General features: G+C 40.2%; 1 protein-coding gene and 1 long non-coding RNA gene across 3 annotated transcripts in view; one reads left to right on the forward strand and one right to left on the reverse strand.

Annotated features, from left to right (window-relative positions):
* ERC2 (ELKS/RAB6-interacting/CAST family member 2) overlaps positions 1–25,538 on the reverse strand; it is a 903,427-nt gene extending 877,889 nt beyond the window's left edge. Inside the window, exon 1 of the mRNA XM_039257435.1 lies at positions 24,713–25,538. Coding sequence (XP_039113366.1) covers positions 24,713–25,369 — 657 coding nt within the window. The 5' untranslated portion in view covers positions 25,370–25,538. The remainder of the gene's footprint in view (positions 1–24,712) is intronic.
* Positions 1,429–5,958, forward strand: LOC120248966. Of its 2 annotated transcripts, XR_005532726.1 has the most exons (3): positions 1,429–1,554; positions 5,067–5,171; positions 5,805–5,958. It is a non-coding gene; the product is annotated as an uncharacterized LOC120248966 (long non-coding RNA). The 2 variants fall into 2 exon arrangements; XR_005532725.1 differs by lacking the exon at positions 5,805–5,958 and having other exon boundaries at positions 1,432–1,554; positions 5,067–5,283.
* Positions 25,539–27,783: the final 2,245 nt, after the last annotated feature.

Here is a 27,783-nt window from a genome sequence, read left to right on the forward strand (position 1 = left end):
GCATACACAATTCCTCCACTACCAGCTACCCCTCATTCTTGGCCACATTAAACCCTACTCTCTGTCTTCACATTGCAACTCCAATGTCACCTCCATAAGGAAAACTTCCTGACCAGCGCCTAGTGTGAATTCAAATGAGGTCCCTGCATTCATAATGTTCATAGCGCCCTGAACACTCTTCAGAGCATCATATATTTTATAATGATGTATTTTTGTGCACATAAAGAAATAATTCCCACTCACCCCGCTAGCCTTGGTGGGCCACAGATCCCAGTCCTCCACTCACCACTGTGACTTCAACAGTTACACTCACTTCCTACTAACAAATGCTAATGAGGGTAGAGCTATCTAACTCTGTGCCAGCTTCTGCTTTAAATATTTTACAAGGTTCAATTAATTTCATCTTCACATAATCCTATGAGATAGGTGCAATTTTATGGATGAAAAAGTGAAGCACAGAGAGACTAAGTTGCATGCCAAAGCCGTCACAGCTGGAGGCCGCTAATGGAGGAAAAAGGACTTGAACCCAAGTACTTTAGGTTAAGAAAGGGAAACAGGAACAATGAGGGACTACAGAAGTAGTCCCTGGAGACCCATTTTTCCTTCTTTCCTTCTGCTTTCTTTCATTCTTTTCTTTTATTCCTTCCTTTTTCCTTTCTTTTCCTTCTCTTCCCTTCTTTCTTTTTCTTTTCTTCTGCCCCACCCCCCACCCCCGCACGTTTCATAATGGTCACAAAGCCAGGGCAGCCACAGTTCAGTAATTGTATTTGCACGGTAGACACATTAGTTCATGCTCATCCGGTGAAAACAAATGTATTACCCAGTCCCTGCTCCGTTGGAGGCATTTTGGAAATTGTGAGTAACAGACTCGACTGATCTATTACCAGACAGATAACGGGAATAAGCAAACAAGGAAATTGGTTAAATGCACGAGGGAGCCGAACGCGGCGGTGAGGCAGGATCTGCGGGCTCCTTCAGGCCCCGTCAGGAAGGCGGGCCTCCCTGCGGAGTGTGCCGGTAAGGCTGGAACCTAGAGGAGAAGGAAGCCAGCTCTTCCCTCCCTCGAGAGGAGCGGGCAAGGCGGGAGAAGCACTGCAGCCAGAGGCCGCGCGAGCAAAGGCCTGGAAGCACCGCCCTGCGGCCACGCCCGAGAAGCGAGAGCCGTCGTCGTCTGGGCGCCCTTCGCTGAGGGAAGGAAGGAACCAGGAACACGATAGAGCGGGCCACCCGGCCAGGGTCACATTTTACCTCCAGATTCACGAGTTTTGCCACCCATGTGACCACCAATCCAGTCACCAAAACCTTGACCCGCGGGTTCACCTACCCTTCTCAGCGTTCTCGTTCCCTTCAGCGGAGAAAAGGCGCCGGTAGCCTGCAGGCTTTGCCTCCAGAACCCACCCGCTTTCGCTCATTGGCCCAGAGGTTAGCACGTGACCCCGGCACACGCAATCCGGGGCCCGCCCGCCTCGTGCTAGCCTTCCACTCAGCCAGCTGGTATCGAGAGAGGCGCCCATCAGCCTAACCCGGAGAATGAAAATAACAAACCAGTTACAGGTGAGAAAAGTGGGCAGGGAGGGAAAAGTAATTGTGGAGAAGATATGTTAATAACAGAACTCGAGTTAAGATTTAAAACTCTACTCCTCTGCCCCTAGTGTGACCCATGTATTCCTAACTCCAAGCCCCAGCTATACCTTGGTTCTTATCATCAGATTTCTGGAAGATTCTAGCCGTCTTAATACCATTTGGGTAATAATATTACATATCGAACACTTTGTGCTCTGCCTTAGGGGCTTTTCATGTTGTGTCATGTAGTCTTCGCTAGTATGTATTGAAGCAAGAATCACTATCCCTGCGTTTATACCTAAAAAAGCATCTCCAAGAAGGTGAGTTATTCACCGAGAGTCATAAAGCTGCACGGGGTAGACCTGGGACTCCAAAGGTCTCTATTATTAACCACTATTATTAACTGATTCTTGTTTTCTTAAAATAGAGCCTTGATACTTGAGTTGGTCAGAGTGAGGCTCTGTTCCTTATAGGTGGAACAGATATCCCTTTCAAGTGTCTAAGTATCTATCAGTGTCTGTAATGGCTTTTTAAAAAATTATATGCAAACCTGTATCCAAAATGTCAAATTTCAGGATATAGAGAGAGCAAACTGGCTTTAATTTATGTCCATGTGATACAGAATATAAATTTGGTAAATGAACTTTGATGAAAGATATAAAGATGGGTAATAAAGCATGCATGCTTTAAATGTACCATGTAATGTGATACATAAATATCAAGCCATATGAATCAGTTAACAAAATTACTCCATAGACAGCTCTTCCCATAACACTTTATTCGACAGTAATAATGACTAAGACTTACTGGGCATTTACTATGTGCCACACGTCATGCCAAGCACTCTGTATATATTATCTCATTTAAACCTCACTATTGGGAAAATGGTAAAAATAACCCTAGTTAAAGCCATGAAAATGGAAACCCAAAGCGAGACTAACTAGCTGATTTTGATTTTAGAGGCAAATTTTAAATGCAGGTATATCTGCCTCCCAAAACCTTGTCTTAACCACTTCAAGCATCTCAAGTAGAGCATCTATCATATACTGTGTTGTGATGGTTTATTTGAAGGTCTGTCCACTATGAATCTACCTTTGAAGAGTTTATGGCTCTCCTATTCACCTCTGTCTCCTCCTTGCCTAAGATAAAATAGGAATACAATATTAATACAAAGCAATTAGCTCATCTATTTCTAAAATAAAACTTGGGCCAATAATCACTCCTGCTGACTCTAGGCTATTGGATGAATTTTGCAAGGCAATGAATTAGCACATAAAAAAAATCAGGATTCTGAAAACTAAACTTCCTTTTAGATACAAAATTCAAACTGCAGTCAGTCCCCACAAGGAGACTGCTAAATTCTTTAGCTTCGTATTAACAGATTGATCTATGACAACTCTGTGCCACTCAGAGAAAAGGGAAAAAACTGAGCATCTCTGAAAATCTCTCATAAAAATTATCTGTAAATAACAAGAAAGATGTTAAAATATTAACGCCTCCTCCACGAGTACATCAAAATGCTCCCTCAGCCACCTTCCATCTGTTTGCCCGCCTCTTCCAGCGTGAGCCCCAGCCTCACTCCGTTTTCAGCTTATTTGATGTCTAAAAAGATTGAGCCAAAAATTGTTTCAGCATGCTGGAAAGTATAATCCTCACATTTCAGACACATTTGGACATCCTAATTTAAAATATGGTGGAAAAATAGCATACTTGTGGGTTGTTCCTTGCCATAGTTTAAATGCATCCCTATAAAATTTGTTTCTCTATCAAAATCATAGGCATAAACTTAACTTCTAAATGGAAGTAACAACAGCAACAGCAACAATAATAGCAGCTAATGTTATAATAACATTGTTCAAAGCACTTTACGGTCATCCACTTAATAATCCTGTAATGTTACTATTACTAGCTCCATTTTACTGGGTAGAACACTGAGGCCCAGGATGGGGGCGGGGGGCATTCAGTGATTTATTCAAGGTCACAGGACTGGCAGTAGCAGAGCCATTGCTTGAAACCAGGGGTCTGGACTCCACATACTATGTTCTTAACACACTGCACCAATCTTCCCAGGAGATTTTAGCCACTACCTAGCTTTAATTCTTTCTCTTCCCATATCTGTTGTCATTGTCATATTGCAGCAGAAAAAAAGGGCTGGACTGTGAGTGTAGTGGGTTGAATAGTGGCCTCAAAAAATATATGTCTAATTTCTTGTCCCCTGAATCTATGAATGTGAACTTATTTGGAATAAGAGTCTTTGCAAATGTAATTAAAGTTATAGATCTTTAGACAAGGCCTTCCTGGATTTAGAGGATGCTCTAAATCCAAAAACAAGTGTCCTATTAAGAGGAACAGAGAGGGAGATTTGAGACACGGAAACACAGGGGAAAAGGTGATGCGAAGACAGACGAAGAGATTGAAGTGATGTGTCTACAAGCCAAGGAATGCCAACAGTTACTGACAGCCAACAAAAGCTAAGAGAAGGGTGTTGTAATGTATTCTCCCTCAGAGCCTCTAGAAGGAACCAACTCTGAAGACACTTAGATTTCAGTCTTCTGGCTTCTACAGCTGTAGATAATAAATTTCTGCTGTGAAATTGAGCCACCAAGTTAATGGTAATTTATTATGAAAGCCCCAGGAAGCTACTACATTGAGTCATGGGCCCAAAAACCCTGAACAGAAATCACATCCTCACTTTACAGATGAGGAAACTGAGATTCAGAATGAGGAATTCTTTAGCATGTTGTCAATCACACAACAGGTTTATGGCAGGGCTAAGCCAGGCTCTAGCCTATGTGCTGGTCTCCCATTTCCTGGGCCGGCCCCCTCTTCTTAACCCACCTCTAGGAGAGACGGAATTAAACATGCACTTTAGAACCTGACCACCTATATTGTCCTGCCATTTGATAGCTGTGTAACCCTGTTTTCTCATCTGCAAAATGGGAACCAAAATGACAACTACCTCACAGTGTTATTTTAGGAAACAAGTGAATCAATATATATGACTAGTATGCAGTAGCTCTCAATAAATGTTAGTTGTCATAATTATTTTATTCCAGTATCTATTAGGCTGTTGATAAAGGGCAAATTATAAAATCAGAAATATGGCAATGCCTAGAAAAAAACCTGATAGACACAATAGCCTGGCTTATCTTTATGTGTGGAAATTTGTGACAAACCTTACTTCCCGATTTCTTATGAGAGTGTTGAACCTAAAAGGTAATGTCCATCATCCTTGACTTACACCTCTTTGACAGTCTTCACAGGCCCCATTCCCAAAAAGGAATACCAATATGATTGGCCAGGACATTGACTGAAATGTGTGTGCTAACAAAAGGAACACAGCCATGCCCCACACCCCGTTTCCCCACTGCACAGCCCCAACAGAGCAAGTAGCCCCACACCTCCATCTGCTTCCTGCTCTCCCATGGTGACCACTCCTGAACACACTGGTTTCTTAGGCAGTTCTGCCATCCACCGAAGCTAACTTTACTCTTTTTTTTTAGGTATCCATGTGGTAAGCACAGCAGAACCTCCTCCTGTTGCTAACCTTGATCTCCCCCTGAGCATGGTGGTTACATGGAGTCAACATGCAGAAGGCAAGACCATCTGTGAGTCTGATGGCAATGGAATAACAAGTTGTCTCACCTAGTCAGAAAATCCCTTCATGAAGGGATACTGTGCCCATCCTCAGGGATTAATATTGCCATACTGTTTCCCTTATGACTGTTGATCTTTAGGTGTATATCCCTTTTGGTCAGACCCTGGAGAGGGGCAGAAAGAGCAGTAGCATTCAGACACCAAAACCCTATCCAAACTCCTAACAACCTCATATTAGCTTCTAATGGAAAATGTGTCCAAATTATTCTTTTTTAAAGAATAATGCTCATTATAAAGTGTCCTCCAATGTATTGAACTTCCTATTAGTCGTCTGAATGATAATGCACACTTGGAGAATACCAAGAAAATGAAATACTTGGGGAAATTAAAGCCATTTCTGCCCCAAACCAAATAATCATCAATTTTTTATAATGTTACCTGCCCTAATTATAGCATCACATCTAAACACACACACACAAGCACACATGAATACACACTATACCCCTTGTGATATTATCCCAATATAAAATCTAAGCCATCTGCTAGAATCAAGCTAAGTACTATTGGAATCAACAGTGTCCTTAGGAAACATAGGGCTGGGATGCTGATTTCATCACAATTCTATCTGCCTGTACTTTCTCCAGGAAGTTCAAGAACCATAAGCAGCTGTAGAAATCCAAGTCATCAGAAAAGCAAACAAAAGCAGCTCCTCTCCTGCAAAGCAAATTCCCTAAAAGAGCCTCAGCATCTGCGTTCTTAGCATAAAGGGTCAGACCTTAATCTATGGTGAATTTGTAATACTTCTCTCTTCCTTTTTTGTTTCATTCATTTGGGAAACACGATCCCTTTTACTCCAGGCCAGGCACCTGACCTCCACTATCACCCATAATCATGTCAGTTGTTTTGATTTTTAAAAATTAACCAATGCCTGATATGCCTTACCCATTTCTCCTTCCCTTTATATCAAAAGGAAGTCCTTTTCCATTTCCAAGTATGAGTGTGTGGCTCTTAAACTCCTAGAGCTCAAGAGAGCTCTCTCATAGATAGGGTCAGGATTTTCATCCAAGACTCTGAGGCTCAAAGATGCTCATATCTTATTAACACCTTGAATTTGAAGATATTGTCCATTTTGCCTTCAAACTAAGAATGTATATCTGTCAACCAAGAAGTGTACTAAAGGAACCTCAAGAGACAACATCCCAGCTAAGGCAAGCAATACCTGTTTAGGTCTGGCTCACCGGATTTAAAGCTACCAGATCTTCAGGGCAGCTATTATTCAGGGATATTATTTTAATAAATGGAAGGATGGGTGGATGGAAGGATGGGTGGATGGATGGACTGCCAGATATTTATTAAAGAACTAAAGAAAGCAAAACATAATTCTCAAATTTACAACATACCTTTTTAAAAAACAGGCACACACAAACAAAACTGAGGCACATATTTAATCCATAACTATCATTTTCCTTCCTACAATAACTTTATTTGCAATTGAATTTGGATCTGAAACTTAAAAATAAGGCACACACAAAAATTCTGTTTACACCAGAGCATCTTCCACTAAGAAAACCATAACTAAGGAAGCATTGTAGCTTTAATCCACAGGTAAAACCTCTTCTTGGATTATTTAAGAACAACCTCTTTACTCCTCTGCACTCTTGGGAGCACAGGATATATTTCTGCAGTGTTTCTATCAGGATGGTAATTAGTATAGCTGAGAAATGCCATCAACAGCAAAAGTAAAATTAGCCTTTACTTGTAAAATGTCTCCTGGGAAAAGCTGGTGGCTCCTGTCTCCACCAAGCAGAGAATTGGGCTTGCTGTGTCATCCCACCGCAAGCAAATTACCCCATCAGCAGCACCTGAATAAAACCACCAACACATCAAACTGACCACCAACACATCTATCTTTACCTGTTTCAACCACACCGGCCTCATCCTAGCCACATGGCCCCCATCATGTTGCACACATGACTCTTTTGCCATCAAGGCACTCTTAATTTTCCTGAAAATTTAGCTTATACCTGTGGCATCTTTTAACCAACATGAGCCTTTGAGACCATTTTATTCAGCACAGTGATGCAACAGGGAAAACTGGGGCTCAAGGAGAGGAGGCGATTTGGCCAACATCACATCCTGTTTGGCATCAAAGTGATATCTAAATTAATCCCTAGTCTAGAGCTTTATCTTTTCATTACACCAAGCAGCTTCCTTAGGTTTAATCTTCTTTGATTCCACACCTACTGTCTCATTATCTGGACCTTTCCTGAATACCTCCTCTCTGGGTTTGAGGAAACCTCACCACCTGCCCCGAGCTGATCTCATCTTCACCCTCCCCTTTCAGACTTTGTTTCACCAATAACCCTCCCTCTACAGGCCCATTCCCTGCATAGTAAGAATATGGTCAAGTGTGTCACATACTGGTGCGAGGAGCTTCCCCAAACTTTGTATCTCCTCCAGTTACCACTTTTCAAAGCCAAGTTCCTTGCAGGAAGAACATAATCATCAACATTACCACTTCTACCCCACCGCAACCCAATATGCACTCTCACCACCTCCATGATGTTCTAGCAAAGGCCACAAGACAGCCAATTCAACCAGATCCCTACTTAGCATCACCATTTGGATAAATGAGCCTTTGCAACAAAACATCATCAAAGACCCAAACTCCTAATCCCCCACATCCTAAACCTGTTTTGTGCTCAGTCTTCCCCAGTGGCTCAAGCCCAAAACTTTTGACTCCTTTTCTTCCACGGGAATAGAAGTTCCATACAGGAAGGAATTTTTGTCTCTTACTATACCCTCAGCACCTAGCCCAGCATGTTGTAAAAGTCCCATATTTGTTGACTTGACCCATTTCAGCCATTCAGTCATCATCTTGCTTTACCCTCTTGAGGGACACCAGTGTCGTCTCCAGTGGAAAATGAGTAAATACATCTAAAGTCAGTGGAGAGATTTGTGTTAGAGAACTTTATTTGAGAGACCACTCCTTTGGCACAAACTGTTAAAGTGTCATTTTAAGAGTTTTAGTTGGCCAGAGATTATGTAGCAGATGGATTCAGTAGACAATGATTACCAAAACAGGCCAAAGTTTACAAAAATCAATCATTCAAACACCTCCTGTAAGTCCTCAAGTTTCTAACTGGTTGGATTAATGTGTGAAGCAGTGTAGACTTGGAAGCCATGTGACCTTTTTGGGCAACTTGAGAGTTTGCCTTTCCTTAGGGCTCAGACAACAGCATTCACTGGGAAGTCATCCTCATCTTTTTTTCTCTATTACTCCCTATAGTGATAGAAAAATTTACAATTTCCATCTCATACCACAGAAAATATTTCAATTCAGCCTACCAGAAAAATATAAAGTGATTCTTACTTTTTTTTTAAAGCATGAGAAAGCTCTGGCTATGGCCCAGAATTTTCCAGAGCAGCCATCTGCAAAACAACATGAACTGGCTTGGATTCAGCTAAAGAGGTCAATACCTTGGTCATGAAAACTCTCCTAGCCACCCCTAAGAACAACAGGACGACAACAACAACAACAACAAAACTGTTCCCCAAATTGTAATATGGTATCTCATTGGCATATAACAATACTTATACATCCAACAATCCCCTTCTCTCTCTCAGACACACGCATGCACAAACGCACACACATAATAGAAAAGGGATGTCAAAGAATTAAGCCAAGGAAAATTAAGCCATTCTCAACTCAACAGACCCAGAGCTTCTGCTGGATTCATAAGCACTTTTCCCTTTTGACCTTCAACATATTGACAGAGGAGCTCTTAAAGTCATCCTTCTGCTGTACCATGGCAGTCCCAGAGGAGTTCACAGGGCTAGGAACACATAGGAAAAATCACAGAAGCAAAATACGGTTTGTCTCAACATATGCCTCCATATATATTAAGCACCATACATCTCTTAATTCAGGAAAATAAAAAGAGGTGATCTCCAAGGGTTAATTTCTCTTTCTACTCTTTAGATGTAAGTGCAATACTTGGACCACTACTTTTGCCCTACCTTTGCATCTATGCTTTATGAAATAAATCTCCAGTCGTCTAGTTTCTCTTGGCCATTCCCTCCATTGAGAACTTCAACTCCCCACCATTGACCCTTGCTCCCACCTACCATCCTAAATAGTTGTCCATCCTCAGAGACTATCTCTAATGCCGCCTTCTCTATATAAAGTCTTCCTTCATATCTTCCTTCTTTGGGCTCTTAAATCAAATTACATCTTTTAATGGCACGGACAAATTTCTTCCCTTTTTTTTTATAATTCTTTTTTATGGGCTTTTGGAGTACAGCATTTTCTCTGCTAGACAAGGTTCTCAAGGCAGGAGCTGGGACCTACTCGTTTTGTAACCACAAAGCTTCTAAACAGAAGCCCTGAATATTCATGGCTTTATCAAGATGCACTGGGCTATTAGTAATAAAGCCTCAACTCAAATCAGCTTATACAAATTGCATAATAATCAGAGATGGGGCAAACTTCAGTATGACTCTACCATACCATTTCTCTGCAGCTCTTTTAGCACTTTACTCCCCCATGTGATGCCTTTGTCCTCAGTTCTCCCTCATGATTATCATCATCTATTAATTTGATATTTTACTCAGATGAGCATGATGCTAAATATTTTTACATGAACTCCCTCATTTAATCCAATTAAATTTAAATCCTATTACATTTACTCCATTAGCAGTAAATTTACCCCTAAAGCAGGTACTATCATTACACCTACTTTACAGGTGAGGAAACAATTTCAAAGAGAGAAGTTGCCTAAAGTCCCGTAGCTGGAAATGGAACCCAAGCAATCCACCTCCAAAGCTGATGCTCTCAACCACTGTCAAAGACAGTCAAGCAAGACCTGAGGAGGCAGGCCACACTAAGGCCACATTACCAGTCTGCTCACAGAAATTCTGAATGGAGAGCATATCAGATACAAAGGGTAAAACTGGGGCTGCCAGATTACAATACAAGCATTGTTTAGGAACGTCACTCCACATCTTACAGTATGGGCAGGAAACACCTAATAGGTGTTAAGAAGGTGGTCAAGACTCATACCAAGTTGAGACTTTCTCATTGAAGTTCATTAGAAGTACTGGATGAGATCTGGAAAGGCAATGACTTTCTCATTGGAAAGCCCAGTGGCTTGGGCTTCTAAGTTGTGTAATGCAGACTCCATGCCCGTCCTAAGATCACCTTGTGTACACAGGAATGGCCACTCTATACCATAGTCAGGGCTGACTGACTAAAGACCAACTTTAGACATAGTCTGCCTGGACTCAACTCCAGTTCTGCCGCTTGCTCACTATAACCTTGGACAAGTGATCTCTCCTCTAGCCTTACCTTACTCGCATATGAAATAGTGATATTATTAATAGTACCTACTTCACAGGGTCATCATGAAGATTAAATGAGATACCATATGTGAGCCCATCAGCACAGTGTTTGAAATATCACTATCTCATTTAGGATATACGTAGGAAGTGCTTTACGAGCTATACTGATCATTTTTATTCTTATCAAGGGAACATATTGTAGTCAGGTGGGTGTTCTAGATGGAAAAGTGATTCACAGACTCACATGCTTGCCTGAGAAAGGGAAGAGCCCAGACTTTCTCTAACTCCCTCTCCCCAACCCTTTCAAGAAACCTTACACTATCTGGCTGTTGGGAGGATGTTGAGCCCACTCTCCTGGGCTCTGGCTAGGCTTCCACAGAAAAGAGAGAAAGCTCCTATCAAGGGTTCTCCTCAGAAAGGTAAGTAAATTGAGCAAGAAACTTTCTTCCCTAGCCTAAATTTCATGCTCAAGTTCCAAGGTAGAGTAAACTGTCCATCAAAAGTAAGGTACGTGACTGCTATGTTCCTTAGTCACATTCCACATAGAAAAAAAATAGGTTTCTAATGATTTTCACAGGATAGTAAATGTGTCTTACATTTTAGTCTCCTTCAGCCCTTAACCTGTTACTGGGAACACAGTAGGTACCCAATTACCTTTACTTAGTAATTTCCAAAAATCTTTTGTTTCTTGCACTATCACAAATGCCTACAGCATAATTTGGTTTGCAGTGTTCAATTTTATTTGTAATCACAAAAAAGTGAAATAGAATTATCTGTGGCGAACTAGGAGTGTTGGTATCCCAAGATAAACATAATGAACCAAACAAAGATCTGTAATGAAAATATTTAAACATATACTTAAGTATGACACCCAACACCATGCAAACTCTTCTGGGATAACTTATTCCTGAGGGTGGACTAAAATCTATCACCTTTAGGATATTGTATTTGAATATTTTTAGTGAATGGGTACTGTCCATCTATCACTTTCCACCATACCAAGGTACACACCTTCAACTGTCACCAAAATCCTGGCACATGTCCCCTACTTCTCAGCAAAAATTGAAGAGCAGTGAGGTGAAGACATGTCATACATTACCTAGAGCTCATTCATTTCATTACTGCCAGGAACTACCTACTCCTAATACATATGCAATATGTAATATTAAATGGCAATATCCAGACAGAGGCTTTACCTAAATATTCTCAGGTACTCTTGGGGTTCAGAGCAGAGATAAGGAAGTGAAATGTTGTGCACAATTCAGGTTATGCACATTCTTCTAGGGAAAATGTAAGTTTTCATTGGCTCCTAAAAAAAGTACATGGCTCCCCAAAGTTGAAAACCACAAACAGAAGTTTAAAAATTTTGAGAAAGCAAACTTTATTATTTGCTACATTTCTAAATTTGAGCAATTTCTAAATGTGGTCATCATGTGCACTGTCCAACTTTCCATCTCATATATTTACTTATTCCTCTGGTTCCAGGATTCTTTGGGAACTTTTATATTACTTTACATGGATATTTCAGAAAGCTCATCCAAGGGACGAATTTTAATTTTTTTCAATTCCTTTTTAGATAATATATGCTCAGGAGACAAAACTTTTTAGAACTCAAACTAACTGCTGTAACTTAAAATAGAAGATGCCAGATTATAAAATGCCTAGTTCTAAAAGTTTGTAACTGGCACCATAATCTCATCCACTTTGGAGACCCAATTTTCCAATGAGACTAAGGAAGCTTACAAAAAGTGGAGAATTGTTTAAAGTTCCATAGAGGATGCAATCTGACATTATATAAAGAAACTGCACAGATCCACTAAGATAAGACAGCATGAATTGATCCTCATGTCAGTTAATACCACCTTTGGAATTTCTTCAGTGGGCAAAATCAGAAGTAGAGATTGACAACATGGATGAGAAAGCCCAGAGATCCCAAAAGTCTACTAAAGTTGCTGTTGAAATAGCTGTCTATAGACAGGTGATAGTAGTTAACTTCCTTTGGGTCATGGTCTTCTTAAAAACTGAAATAAGGCAAACTTCCATTTATCTATTGCACAAATGTATTTCCCAGCAAGGGCTGTCCTTTCCTCCTTACCACCTTACCCATATGCTCCCTTGTTAGAGAATCTACCCATCATGCCCTGTTTTCAGCAGTCTTTTTATAGCTCCGTTGAGAGACTGTGGATCTCATGATTCCCTTAGCCACAGCTGATTGGACCTAGCACGAACTCTGGATTCAAGCTGGGCCAATCAAATTTTTGGTTCTCTGAATTTGAAATTGAAACCAACCAACTCTAGCCAGTCTCGATTAAGGACTTGAATGGAGAAGATGCTTTCCTTGAGTGGCCACTTTTTCAGAAGCACCATATAAAAACATATCAAGAGGGAAATAAGAGAGACATGAGAGAGAAAGAGAAAAACTGACTTTGTCCTTATTTCTGATTATTTTCCAACTAACTTGATTCCAGTGCCCCAGAACACCTGGCTGCCTTATATACACTGAGGGTCAGAAAAGAACTCTTATATGTTCCTAGTAAATCCCTTTCTTTTCCCCTTCAACATGTTTGAATGGGTTTCTGCTACTTGTACCTACATTTTCCCTTAAGTAAGTGGTTAAATCAATTAGTAAATAAATGAGCTGGCTTCTCAAAAAGAACAAAGAAGAGGTTTCATAGGGGAAAGCTGCTGGGAAAGGTGGAAATAAGGATCGCTGGGACCCAAGAAGGAAAGATCTGACTTTGAGACACAAGATTTGGAACAATTCAAAAAACAAATCCTAAGTAGGTGTGACCACCCCAGTGAGGCCAGAAACCACCTGAAAAGGACACTGAGAGCTCCAGCTGAGGGACCCCTACACCAGGAAGTTGTCCATGTATCTTTAAGTTCCTGTAGATAGAGGCAAGTTTGGGAAGAATTCTAACTGGATTAACGAGACCATCCTTGCTGACGTACAATAATCCATAGTAAAGAACTTCCCCGTTCCTGAAGCCCTGCTCTTACAGATCCAGTCAATTTGTCAAAGCCATAACCACTAAATGGATCTGCCAGACCTTTAATGAACATCCTGAGAGATAATCTTTCATTCTTCTGCCACCTGCAGTTTTAATTTTCCAGCCAGTTCTTGGGAGTTGCTTCCTCCCATCCTTCTCAGTGGGTTTCCAAGATAGTTTTCCTTTGGCATCCTTCTCTGCTCATGTACTCGAAGGATGCATTTGCTCCTTCCTGCTTGCCCTCTCTCCTCTGTTTCTCTTGACAACATGCACCCTTCCTCATTCTGGGTTTTTGTCCTTTCTATAAAACTCCTTGACAGCACCCTCAAGCAGCGCATTCCTACTTCCATACTACATTAGGGCTTCCATTTCCACACCAAATTCCCTGGTTTTCAAGCAAATCTGTTGTTTTCCCCCTTTAAGACAATAGAAAGAGCACACCTTTGAAACTAAGCATACCTGAGATTCAAATTGCAGCTCTATCTAATGGTGAGACCTCAGGCCACTTAATCTCCATGTCTTGTTTCACATCTATAAAATGAGGGTGCCATGTGTCTTGCAGGACTGTTGAGCTCACACACATGGAAAGTAACTAGTAAATTCCTGGTACAAAGTAGAAGCTCAAAAATACTCCCTTCCCTTTCCAAAATCAATGTCAGACATAGTCAAAAAACACCATAAAAACACATTAAGGTGTAAAGAAATGATGGTTTAAAAAATAGGTTTCATTTTTGTAAAGGGTTGTCTCTTTCCTTAAAAGATTAATCTCTATCTGGGCACATGGGTGGCTCTGTCAGTTGAGTGTCTGACTCTTGATTTCAGCTCAGGTCATGATCTCACAGCTTCATGGGTTCAAGCTTCATGTTTGGTTCGGTGCTGGCCATGTGGAACCTGTTTGGGATTTTCTCTCTCCCTCTCTCTCTCTCTATTCCTCCCCCACTTGCGCTTTGTCTCCCTCAAAATAAATAAATAAATAAATAAATAAACTTAAAAAAAGATGAATCTCTATTTACCAAATGTCTACCTCTAAAAGAATCAAGGCATTTGAAGATTCATGGTTACTAGTTCAGGTCAAGATTAAAAAAAAAAAAGACATCATTCATAATTAATCCTTTTCCACAAAATGATGAAAGTGATAAATCAAGTTTACCTTTTATATGAACATTTTTACATAAATATATACACTTTGGTCATCACAAAGTGAAAGAATTGAGTGTAGGCAAAGTATTAAGAAAATGAAGATATAGGGCCGCCTGGGTGGTTCAGTCAGTTAAGCGTCTGACTTCGGCTCAGGTCATGATCTCATAATTCATGGGTTCCAGCCCCATTGGTCTCTGTGCTGACAGCTCAGAGCCTGGAGCCTGCTTTGGATTCTGTGTCTCCTTCTCTCTCTGCCCCTCTCCTGCTCGTGCTCTGTCACACTCTGTCTTGCTCTGTCTCTCTCTGTCTCTCAAAAATAAATATAAATAAATAAATAAATAAATAAATAAATAAAATGAAAAGATAGTAATCCTCCAACTAACTCAGGGTTTCTCATCATTGTAGCTATTGACATTCTTGGCCAGATACTGTAGGGGGAAGTTCTATGCACTTTGAGCTATTTAGCAGCATCCCTGGCCTCTACTCACTGCATGTCATCCCATCCAGTAGGGACAACCAAAAATATCTTCAGACATTGCCAAACATCCCTTGGGAGGCAAATTGCCCTCACTTGAGAACAAGTAAGTTAATTTGATCAATGTATATAGCCAAACCAGACAGTACAAGCCAAGCTATGGGATTATAAGACAGGAAGTAGTTGTACTTTTTCTCTCCAGAATGTTCCCACTAAAAAACAAAATGGCTGCACATCAGTTCCAGGATACAATCAAATGCTGGCTTCATGGAAAAACAGAAGAAATTGCACGTGCCAGAATTCTGTTTGTCAAGCTGCCCTAGCTCTTGGCTGCATGCCCATACTGCCTAAAACCTACTTCCCAAACTTTTGAAAATGCTTTCCACAGCTTTCAGAACCTGACCTTCAGAGCAGCTTTATCTATGTGTGTGTGAAATAGATTTACAATTTTCCATATTTCTGCAAAGCCAAAACCACTTATTGAGTCCAAATGCCAACTGGGGGTGGTGGGAATTTGCACACAGATGTCAGTGGACACCAAAACAACACAAGAGCTCCACCTGCAACTAATTATAGAAACTGAAATTGCACTTTGGCCAGTTGAGGCTAGGTTCAGAACCCACCCCATCTGCTTTGGCCGATAAAATCACTCTGTTACTTTTATTCTGTCAACATACACTTGCTTCTTAAAATTCTCTGAGGATGTTTTCTACAGGGAATTATATTAGGCAATGTTTTGGGGGGTGACCATTTCCTCTTCCTTCCCCACTTGGAGCTTGGTTTCAAAAAGTGCCTTTGGCACAAGTGAAATTAAGATAATCTATTCATTGAAATATTCCAAAACATTTTCTCTAGTTGCTTTTGTGTTGTTGCTATCCCATCGCCAAAATAAAGTGATCCAGAGAGAAAATGGAAGATGGAAGTCACTTAACTCACCCTGAGTACAGGAATGTTTATATTCCTCCCCCCATTTGCCAAGTCTTTCATAAAATAAAACCTGGGAATAAAAATCTTTAGGGCTACTAATGCAGTGCACATGGCTGATCTTAGGGCTGACTGCAAGAGATTACGGAGGCAAAAACCAGCTGACATCTGTGACAAAGATGTGTGTAGTTCACTTCAAATCATTCTCCTACATTCTAGCAAAGAAAGAAATCAACTGTTGGCTCTGTGCCATCTCATCTATCTTCAGAACCAAAGGAAGTTTTCACCTACCCATGAAAGCCATTTAAAATTGTGATTTTAGTCTAAGTAGGTCATTGCCTAAATCTGGACAAAAGGTTTTCCACCTTGCTGGAAAGGTAGACAAAAGCTACAGTACTCTGAAGAGCTGAGGAAGACTATTTCAAGATGAGGAAGGTAGACTTTTTGTTGTTGTTGTCCTTCTAAAATTAAGCATTCCAAATTATACTATGGTGCTAAACAGGTTTATACTACCCAGTTCTAAATCTGTTCACCTATGTAACATTGGGGAAGGCATACATAAACACTCATGCTTTAAATAAGAGTTACAATGAAAAAAAAGTTATATACCTATATGATATTTGATTGACTTAATCTCTCAGGGCTCTTAATATGACTATAAACCCTTAAAATATTTGAAGAAAGAGGGTAAGTAAGGACAGCTCAAGTCAGTGCACTGAACATCTGTTTTTGTCCTACAGCATCCCTTTGCCCTTCATCTCAGTTTTTTTAAAGAACTGCCCCTCGGGGTGCCTGGGTGGCTCAGTCAGTTAAGAATCCTACTCTTGATCTCAGCTCATGTCTTGATCTAAGGGTCATGAGTTCAAGCCCCTCATCAGGCCCCATACTTGAAATAAAGCCTACTTAAAAAAAAAAAAAAGAAAAAAGAACAGCCCCCTCCCTAAAGTCTAATAGACTCACCAGTCATAGTAACCCCTTCTCACATACCTGCCCCTTGCCCCAGCAATACACACTCACCAAGTCCTGGAGACAGGATATGACCAAGGCAGGACCAAAATCCTTCAATAAATTTTCCAAATGGGAAGTGAAGACAGGGATCTCTTAACCCTTCAGTTATGACCCTGGGGTACTGGCAGCCAAGACCACCCTCCACATGAAAGACAAAAATGAGGGTTACACACAGAGGTAGAGATCAAGAACCAGAGATGAAACAATGAGGAGAGACAAAATCCTGTTACAGTTTGAGGCACTGGATCCAGTTAACCCCAAGCTCAACATCTTAGCCTTTCTGCAATTTCATTGTAAGAACTAATAAATCCCCCTTTTTTGCTTAGATAGGCTTTGAGGTGCTTTTGTGAGACTGTTGCCCAATACAATTAATAAGTACTTTTCTTCAGTCTTATGTGTAAGTTCCGTTAAGGTCTCATTTCAGCTCCTGAAATACACCTATTTTTATGGTTATCATGACTGATAATTATTATGAATAATAGTTTTCAACTAATAACTTTCTCTTTTATCAGTTAGGAAGGTATTGAGCTGCAAATAATAGAATACCCAACCAACAGTTACTTAAACTCTGAGGGGCTATTTTCTCACATGACTAGAGGTCTGGACAAGTGCTCAGAGATGGCAGGACGTATGCCTCTGTGCTTGACTTGGCCTTTCTCTCATGGTTACTATATGGCTGACGCAGCTCCAGGCAACATATCAACACTCAAGACAGGAAGGAGTGGGAAGAAGCACCACTGGTGACATACATTTACTCTTTTTATCAGGAAAACAAAAGCTTTTCCAGAATCTTTCAGATACCCACTTGGGTTTCATTGCTCAGTTACATGAGATAGAAAGGGAGGAGCCTGACACTGGGCCATTAAACAGGCATCATTAGGACACTCTGGAAGGCCCCGCCACTGAAGGAGCCTTTCACCACACTGAAAGTGCTCATCTACCTTCACAGGTCTCAAAGTTTAATATATTGCTTCTAGAGCTACTCCTAAAGCAGCCTTTCTCAAAGTGTGGCCTTTAGTTCTAGGAATATTTATAGTTTATGACAAATGGGATTATTTAAAATATATAAACAAAATACCTATAATAATAACATATATGTTAACATATAGAACAGAATAACAGATATATACATATATATATACATATACCTATACATATATATGTGATTTGGCAGGAAGTACAATCCCCTGACCCCACTGACTTTGGGGCTTGACCACGTAACATGCTTTAGGCAACAGAATATTAGTGGACTTGATATAAACACAGGTTTTAAATGTGTTTATGTGGGTTGGTTGGACACTTGCCATCTGTGACCCACAATAAGATGAATTCATGAAAAGCTTCTATTCCAAGAAGAATATGAATACACATAGTATATATTTGAACTGGACTTTCAGCCTAGAGCCTGATGTCCTGAGTGTAGCCCTATTCAGCTAAGTTGCAACCAACCTGCAGATATGTGAGGGAGAGGTAAATACTTGGTTTTTTTTGACAGTAGGTTTTGTAATGGCTTGTTACACACCATTACTGCAACAATCGCTGCTTAATAGATGCTTGGTTTAAGATAAAGTTTTATGGACTTTTGGAGGTTAAGCAAACTTAATAATTTTTTTAACTGTAAGAGTTAGAGCATTTCATTTCACATGGGGATATATTATATTAGTTTGCTAGGGCTGCCGTAACAAAATAGCACAAACTGGATGGCTTACACAACAGAAATGTATTGTCTCACAGTTCTGGAGGCTAGAAGTTCAAGATCAAAGTGTCACCAGGGTTACTTCCTTCTGAGGACTGTGAGTGAAGAATTCAGGATTCTTTCCTTGGCTTGTAGATGGCCATCTTCTCCTTGTCTCTTCACGTGGTCTTCCCTCTGTGCATGTTTATGTCTGTGTCCAAATTTCCCCCTTTTGTTTTTTGTTTTAATGTTTATTTATTTTGAGAGAGAGGGAGTGAGAGAGAGCATGAGTGGAGGCAGGGGCAGAGAAAGAGGGAGAGGGTGAATCTGCTATCAGTGCAGAGCCCAACATGGGGCTCGATTTCACAAACTGTGGGATCATGATCTGAGCTGAAATCAAGAGTCAGATGCTTAACCAACTGAGCTACCAGGTGTCCCATATATTTCCCCTTTTGGTAAGGACATCAGACATATTTGGTTAGGATCCACCCAAATGACCTCATTTTAACTTGATTACCTCGGTAAAAACCCTATTCCCAAATAAAATCACATTATGAGTTACAGGGGATTAAGATTCCAACATATCTCTTTGGGAAGAACATAATTCAATCCATTACATAAGCATTCTTAATTTCCAGGATAGAAGTATCTAGTATATCATGACTCAAGTTTATTTGACCAGAAAATCCCATCTGAAAAGTGTTGTTTTCCTGGATACATTTTGGAAAACTGGCTTTGGGAGATTAATGGATCTCAAACTTAAAGTAGCAGAAGGAATGGAGCCTGAAAAAAGGCGCAGGGATAAGACAGATCTCAGTAGTGAATATATTTAAGTCCCATCCACAAACTGGACAGATCTGGACACTCCATGGCTGAGGCATTAATCTCACAAACACCCAGTATTCAAGGTGACTACAGCTGTATTTAACTGTTAGTGGATACCCCCTCACAATGCAGCTACCTTGCCACTCTCCCAATAGGAGATAGAATTCATTCTATCACCTACTCTTCATATCTGTACATGCCCAGTGAAATGAGCATTTTAAAACAGTTTAATGATCCCATACAAATGGCCCCACAGTTATACAAACAAAACAAAATGATAAAAGAAACACAGAAATGTGATCCATCTCGACCTTTTCAAGTTACAGGCTTAAAATGAGAACCAATAAACGATACATTGAAACTAACTCAAAAACTCATCAAAAACCCATAATAATATTGATTTAGAGAAGATTATTTCCTATTGTGTTAAGCCAGAAATAGAAATTATCACATAACCATTGCTTAAAAGCTGTAAAACTCCCCAGGCAGGTTTACTTACACTTCTTAGGTTACATTTCCCAATGACCTTGTCCCACTTCTGCACTCACAAGATGGGTAAATATTAGATCTAGTACAATCTCCCAGCGTGTGATGCTATTTATATTCATGCAGATCCTTGGCCAGCCTTGTGCAAATTAGGAAAATGCTCAAAATTGTTTAATATACATATAATTTGGAAAAAAGTAATCTATTAAAAATATAAAATTAATTATTGCAAAAAATCCAGGAATATGAAAAGTCAATAACTTATATGCATCAAATTATAAGACATAAGTCCTTATGAAATTTCTGAAAATTTCTCCTTTACCATGTTTTCCCTTTGTGATCTCTATCACACAGGTAAATAGATAGGAGCTATAAAGAAAAGACAATCATATAATCTTTTAGAGAAAATTAGGTCACTTTACTTTCCAATAGTTGCATTCTCCTGCCCCCAAAATCCACCCCCAACCCCTTAGGAATTACAAATAACAAGGAGGCTGCCTCAAGTAGCAGACAAACATCCACTCCATATCTTTTCCTCTCACCTCTCCCCAAATCATTCTACAGGTTTGACATTGAGTTCACATCATTCCAAAGATTAACTGTCTGTAATACTCTACTACCCTCTCCTTCCATTCAAGACAGTACATGATGAAGTAAAAATAAAATGTACAAATGATAACATAAGAGTAACTAGGCACCCATGTACTCCAGTTTATTCAAACATACCAATGATGCCAACTGCCAATACTGTAACTCTTAGAAATAGAATATACTTCTATTCATGCAGCTCTGTGTGGCTGAGAAGTAGGGCCTGGGAGAAAACCTGGGCAATAGGAGTGGGGAGGTAGTCTGAGATGAAATATCCATCCAGGAACCTGAGTATCTACTCTTTGCACATAAGAAATTTTGGTCACAGTCACCTACCCATTGTCTCCAAGGTTCCAACAGTCATGTGCTTCCTATAACACAGAGAGGATGCTCAACATCCTCCCTTTGATCTGCAGTTGGGTTCAGCTCCCTTGGACAGAACCACTAGATCTTCAAAATATACCACAAAACAATTCATGAGTGGGAACCCTCTTCAACACTGCACATAAGGGTGAAAGGTTTGCATTAGTAAGCATTAAATTCACAGAACCATGAATTTCATATATGAGAGCACTTTGAGCTGCCTCACCTCCACCCTATGATGGATCTGCTTCCCATTTGTATTCACATAGTATAGTTCAAATGGTTTTAGATCACCTGAATTTAGGTTAGTGAATTTCTAATTATCTGGATACCCTTCAGTAGAACTACATTTGTAGATGCAGTCTCTGGTTGTTGTGCATACAAAACCACAATCAAATGTCCCTTATCTTCTTTACTTTCTTTTCTTCCATACAGAAAAAGTTTCCATGATTTTTTTCTCTGAAGGGAAATTATAGTCAGTTATGGTAAATGGCAGAAACTCTAAACAGCACAAAAAAAAAACACTTCTGGGAAAAAGAAATAAATTCCTAATTAAGAATAAAAATCCCAATTAAACTAAATCGCATTCTTAATCATTTTATCAGAACTAGTCATTTTTTTCATCTAACACATCTAACACATATAACACATAAGATTATAATTATAGCTCAGTGATTCTCCAAGGAGTCAATGAACCTAAAGTCTTAGACATTGGCATAAACTATACCAAGCCTTAAAGCCCAGCTCTCTCATTTACTACCGTGGCAAGCTGCTTATTCTCCCAACATTTATTTTTCATCTGTAAAATGAGAAAAAGTCTAACACCTACCTCAGGTGACTGATGTAAACACTAAATAAGATAATGTACACAAAGCTCTAAGAACAATGCCTGGCACATAGTAAGCCTCCAATAGATGTCTATTGGTAGCAGTAGCAGTAATAACAGAAACAGCAGCAATAGCAGGAATCTGGATTGTTCCCCAAACTTTATTCCATCTAGCTCCATCTTTTGACAAACATAAAAACTCCACTGGTAGAAATTTCCAGTGTTCCTTCATATCTGACTCTCCTTCCTGGAAAGAGGCAAAGACTATACCTCCCAACTCCTTGCAGTCGTGTCACTTCCAGTCCAAGGAGTTGTGAAGCCAATGTGCCATCTCCAGGCACTCCCTTCCTCTGGTGTAGCAACTCTTGAAGCCATGTGCCAAGATGCAGAAAGCCTGGATCCTGAGTCACTGCCTGGAGGAGGGCTGCCCTGGAGAGTCACTTGACCTACTTCATACTTCAGGTGAATAGGAAAGGAATCTTGATGTGTTAAGCCACTCAGATTTGCGGTATGTTGATTACTGCAGCAAGATCTACCCCATCCTGACCAACAGAACTCATATACCTCTAAAAGGGACCCTGACAGAATTCCCAGAGGAGAAAAAGAGGTTGTTAAAAAAAATAACTTGCTTTTTGTAAATATTTACATTCTCTACTTTGTAATACTACCTCATATTGCAAGCAAATTGACTTTTCAAATTCTCCGTGCTTCTTCCTCCTTTTATATTTTTAACCTAAAAAAGAAAATAATTAGATTTTACTTATATTTAATACACAGATTAATACTGAGGTTCTTACTGGATCATATGTCACATGGTCATATGGCACCCATAGTACCCAACATAGCCTGTGATCATAGTAGTTTCCAGAACTAGGAAGGGGTACTGGGAGCACCCTCAAGTACTCAACTGTTTCTGGCTTAAAGCAACAGGGGACAGTTAAGTAGAACTATGGATAATTTCTACTTTAAACTAAACTAACCCTTATGAAATAGACAAGGGGATTAAAATGTTTTTACAATAGCAAAAAGGTTTTGTGTGTCATTAAAATGTACCTCAATATATTATTTGTTTTGTGTTATCACTTCCATATTTACATCTGTGTGAATGTCAGAATAGACACATAATATATTGGCATAATAGCACATCATGTAATTTATAAATAAATATACACTTATAAGTTGGGGTCTGTGCTCAAAAAAATTTAATGGTAGGAGCATAGGGTAAAAGTAACTTTGGAGCTGACAGTTTAAAGAATGGCTTTCACACTTTTTGTCACTACTTACATCATTCCTAAACTGCTGTAACCATTTTCCAAAGCAACTAAAAAAGAAAACCAGTACAGAACTAGGGAAATCCATATAGCAGTAAGAGGTTCACAAGGACACGATGAACAAGCAAAGTCGGGGGGAAAAGCAGAAATGATAGTGAAGAGCATCAATTTGATTTAAGATTGAAGAACAAAACTTTCTGTTCTAACTAAAAACCACGTTTCCACACCTGAAAACCAACAAAGGCTCTGTCACATAGTCAAAAGGATAAGGTGATTGCTTTCTACACATAGAAGTAGGACAAAGAGCAGATTCTCATACAGATCAGCAATGCTTCTAAAGATACTTGGACTCCAAAGAGTGGTATCCAGGGAAACAGGAGGGCCAGCAGATAACCCCAAGAAAGGCAGAGAGCTTTGTTAGGCCAACATCCAAACCAATTATTGAAGAATCACTAGTTCAGCCAAGTTAGAATTATCTCAAATTTCTACAGAAAGTTAAATGATATCTGGGAATTTTTCATCCAAATGGCACAGTGCTCTCGATTCCCCATCTCATAGCACTTACCTCACTACTAGTAAGAGGTAAGGCTGGGATTTAACCCCAGGCATGTCAGACTCCAAAGCCCTTATGAAAATGGCAGCAGATAAATGAGCATCACAGAATAGGTAGGATTTGGAAATGGAGATTGGCTGGCCCTGAAAGGGAAGGGGAAGGGAGAGGAGGTGCTAAGAAGGCCATTAGTGAAAGGGAACAGAAAGAGCAAAGAAACAAAGGTGGAAAATCCTGAGTATGTGCAGGAATTAACAAGTACAGTGCAGGTAGCATAGGAAATGTGCAGAAAGGACATATGAGATAAGGCTGGAAAGGCTTGCTCGGGCCTTCCAGCTGATAGTGCTGTCGGCTCAGCCAAAGAGGCAGACTTCACTCTGAAGGCAATACGTAATTATTGAGAGCTTTAAAACAGAGAAATGGCATATAATGCAAGTAGACACTGGGAAAACTAATCTTGCTATGGCATGGAAGATAGATCACAGAAGAGTAAGACAGTGACTTGCACACAGTACATGCTTATTTAGTATGAATGGATAAAAGAAAGACCAAGTTAAAACTTACTGTGTTTCTCCAACATGATACCAACCCCATTGCACCCAGTGCTATGTAATGTCTGGTTTGTTATTTAGAGAATAAATTCCACTCATTCTAGAAAGAAATAAAGCTGCTGTGGCTTCAAAAATAAATCAATTCACCAATCAAATGCGGCTCTCTAAATGTTGCTGTTAAAGTGTCTACTCTTGCAAAAATTGACATTTTCCTCTTCTATGCAGAGAGAAGTACATCTGAGCTGCTGTTGTTACTGCTGAAAAAGAAAAAAAAATTAACCAAGTACAAAAGTTAGGCAATGAAGAATGATTCCTCCCCTTTAGCAACAGGGTGAAAAAGTTATTGGAAAATAAGATCACAAGCTATAATTTCATATTTCTTATGCTCTTTTGTGGTCTCCAAGTCAAACACACACTAAGTCGTATCTTTCTTGATGATGCCAAACTTCCTTCTGCACAGGTCGTGGTGCCATCTGCAAAGCATCAGTTAACTCAGTGAGAGGCCAAGACTGAAAAACCCTGAGAGGAGTCATAACCTACCTGATTTTCTTCATGGGAAACCCTCATCTGCTCCTTGAGGACAGACATTCGGGCTGCCTCTTCCTTCCTCAAGACTCTCTCCTTCTTGAGCTCGGGACTCCAGAAGGTCTTGATACTGTTCATGGAAGATCCCAACTTGCTGTCCTTGATGTCTAGCTCTTTCCGGAGGAGGTCATTCTCTCTCTGAAGTTCCTTGAGCTGGGCTTGAAGGTCTAACATTGTGCTATCCCTTACCTGCCTCAACATGGAGGGAACCTGGTGGTGGTGATGATGAGATGAGCTAGTCAGACCTCCATGTTGATCCGTGTATGAAAGAACATCTGTGTGGGAAAGTCCAGCAGAAGCAATATTGGGACTACTCCCCATGGCTGTGACTCGGCCTCCATATACAGCTCGATTTGTGGCCCTTCCCAGAGTCATGGTGCCCTTTGGGTAAGTTGTTGAAGCCACCCCCTCATGATCACTCAGATACATAGGTCCAGATGTAGCATAGGCTGCATTAAGGGACTGGATATTCTCCATGGACAGTGTCTTGCCTGTTCCTCCACCTCCCCCACTGCTTGTTCTTCTGTGGCCCAAACGAGGAGACCTTGGCAAACGAGGAGATCTGGAAGGGCTACCTTCCAGATTGGTGATTGTTCTTGCACTTCCATACATTTTTTTTCTATTATGAGGTGCTACTGAAGAGAAGGAATGCTATACTAAGTTGGGAGGTAAGCCAGTATTTCCACTATTGGCCAGAATTTTCACTGCATATTTTTCACCATCTGTACCAGAAAAGGACTCCAAACAGAGATCTGAAAAATGAGAAAAAAGATAATCAAAAACAAACTATCATATTTTTAAAAATACATTGATAGATAAAATGGTGATAATGATAGATACATGAACAACAGATAGTCACACTCATATTCATTTTTTTAAATTACCCCACACTTTACTTACTACATGCAAACATTTTGTATATTTCTTCCACCCTGCTCCCAAGTAAGGTCAAAAGTTCTCAGAGCAAAAAATAAACTTGTTTTTCCTTAGGAAAATGAAGCTTCGCATTTTGGTTTGTGCTAAGTGACAGTTGGGACCTCCAGAAAATTCACCATAGAATTCCTCATCATAGAAAACTATAAAATACTCCATCCTAGGGGTAAAACCCCTCCCCCCCCATATACAAGTGACTCTGAGAAGCTTGACAGTGACTCTGAGAAGCTTTTGATTCCTAGGATATCAAATAACAGTCAAGCATGTTCTTACTTCCCCATTCTGTACCCATTCCTGACATCACTAATCCATCACAGTCCTCATTTCCACTAAGACTGGAACTCTTCTCAACATAACATTCTAGATGGTTTACCACCAATCAACTGGCATCAACTCAGGAGTTTGAACCTACTGGTTATTTTGGAGCTAGAAGAAAAAGAGATGACTCAACCATCAAGACTCCTATATATCTAGCCAGATCCCAAATGCTATTACCAGAGAAAATAGCAATCCTGTCTTTTTCTCCTTTCACACACATCTTTCAGGCTGGTGTTGTGGGACTGCTTTTACATTTTGGTTGACCCAAATATTTACTTCACCCTACCCCACACCTATCCAGAAATGGTGAAAGAACAGTACACCATGTTAGATATCCTGGTTCCATACCCCCCAGAGAAAAGTAGTAGAAATTCTCTGTCATGGTTACTCAAGCACTTTGGTACACAATTTTATGTAACTGGCTTACAGGATTGTGATTATCCCCTTAGTGTTAGGACCCACGTGGCCTTAATGGGGTCCATGATGGCCTCCTGCTCTTCTTAGGGTATGTGTAATATACTTCATTTTTCTTCAGCTTTTTAGACACTAAGACCACAGATTTTGGAGAGGGGTAAACCAAGATTCAGACTTCCACTCTAACACTGCCTAGCTTAGTGACCTTACATTAGGGATGAGCATGTGACCCACATTGGTCCAAAAAGATTTATACCACAAGTAAGCTGAAACAATTGGAAAACATAAGCTCTTTTTCAGCTAGAATTTACTTGCTTTGAGGTGCAAATACTCACTTAGTACTACCGTGAGGAAATGGCTTCTCTGGGAGTGAAGCTAATGCAAAGCAAAGCAGAGCCAAATGTTAGATAGTTTGAAATCAAACCAAGTGACATTACTTGATACCCTGGATCCAGCAGTCACTGAAGGCATATCTGCCCCAGGCCACTTTAGTTACATGCCAGGTAGAGTGGCCGCATTAAAGGCCCCAATTCTTTACCCCTTCCTGCATCTGTGTCCTTGGCAGTGCCCTCTCATCTGACTCTGAGTTCAGTCATATGATTTGCTTTGGCCAATAAGGTGGTAGCAAATGCAAAGGAAGCCTGAAGGAGCACTTGTGTATTTATTCTCTTGATCATTTTCCTCTGCAGTACTAATTAGAATATGCCCAATGTAGCTTGCTGGAAAATGAGAAAAAAAATAGAACCAAGGTGTCCTAGCCAATAGCCAACCAACTCAAGACATTTGAGCAAGCCCAGCCAAGATCAGCAGAGCTGCCTAGCCAACCACCAGCTGACCACAGATGCATGAGCAAATCCAGCTGACATCCAATGAGCCCCATACACTCATGGACTAAAAAAATACTTCTTAGTATGTCACTGATGTTTTGCAGTTGGATGTTCTGCAGTACTTCTAGAGCAACAGACAATGGATGCATTCACTGGGAAGTTTCTTTTTTCATTCCATTCAATTCTAATTGGGATATCTGTCATTTATACCCTAAAGAGTCCTCATATATATTATGAAAAATATTTTCCATAAAGTCTCCTCCTTTCCCTAAAAAGTCCCTAAAATGAATTAAACTCCTGTTTAAAAAAGAATGAAAAAATATGTTTATGTTGCTCAGAACTTTATTTTGTTTTACTTGAAATAATACACAAATCATTTGGGGGGCACCTGGGTGACTCAGTCAGTTAAGCGGCTGACTTCTGCTCATGATCTCACAGTTCACATGTTCAAGACCCGCATCTGGTTCCATGCTGACAGCTCTGAGCCTAGACTTTGCTTCGGATTCTGTGTGTGTCTCTCTCTGTGTCTGTCCC

The sequence above is a fragment of the Hyaena hyaena genome, unplaced genomic scaffold (assembly GCF_003009895.1).
Source record: "Hyaena hyaena isolate Hyena2069 unplaced genomic scaffold, ASM300989v1 scaffold_618, whole genome shotgun sequence".
Classification (NCBI taxonomy): domain Eukaryota; kingdom Metazoa; phylum Chordata; class Mammalia; order Carnivora; family Hyaenidae; genus Hyaena; species Hyaena hyaena.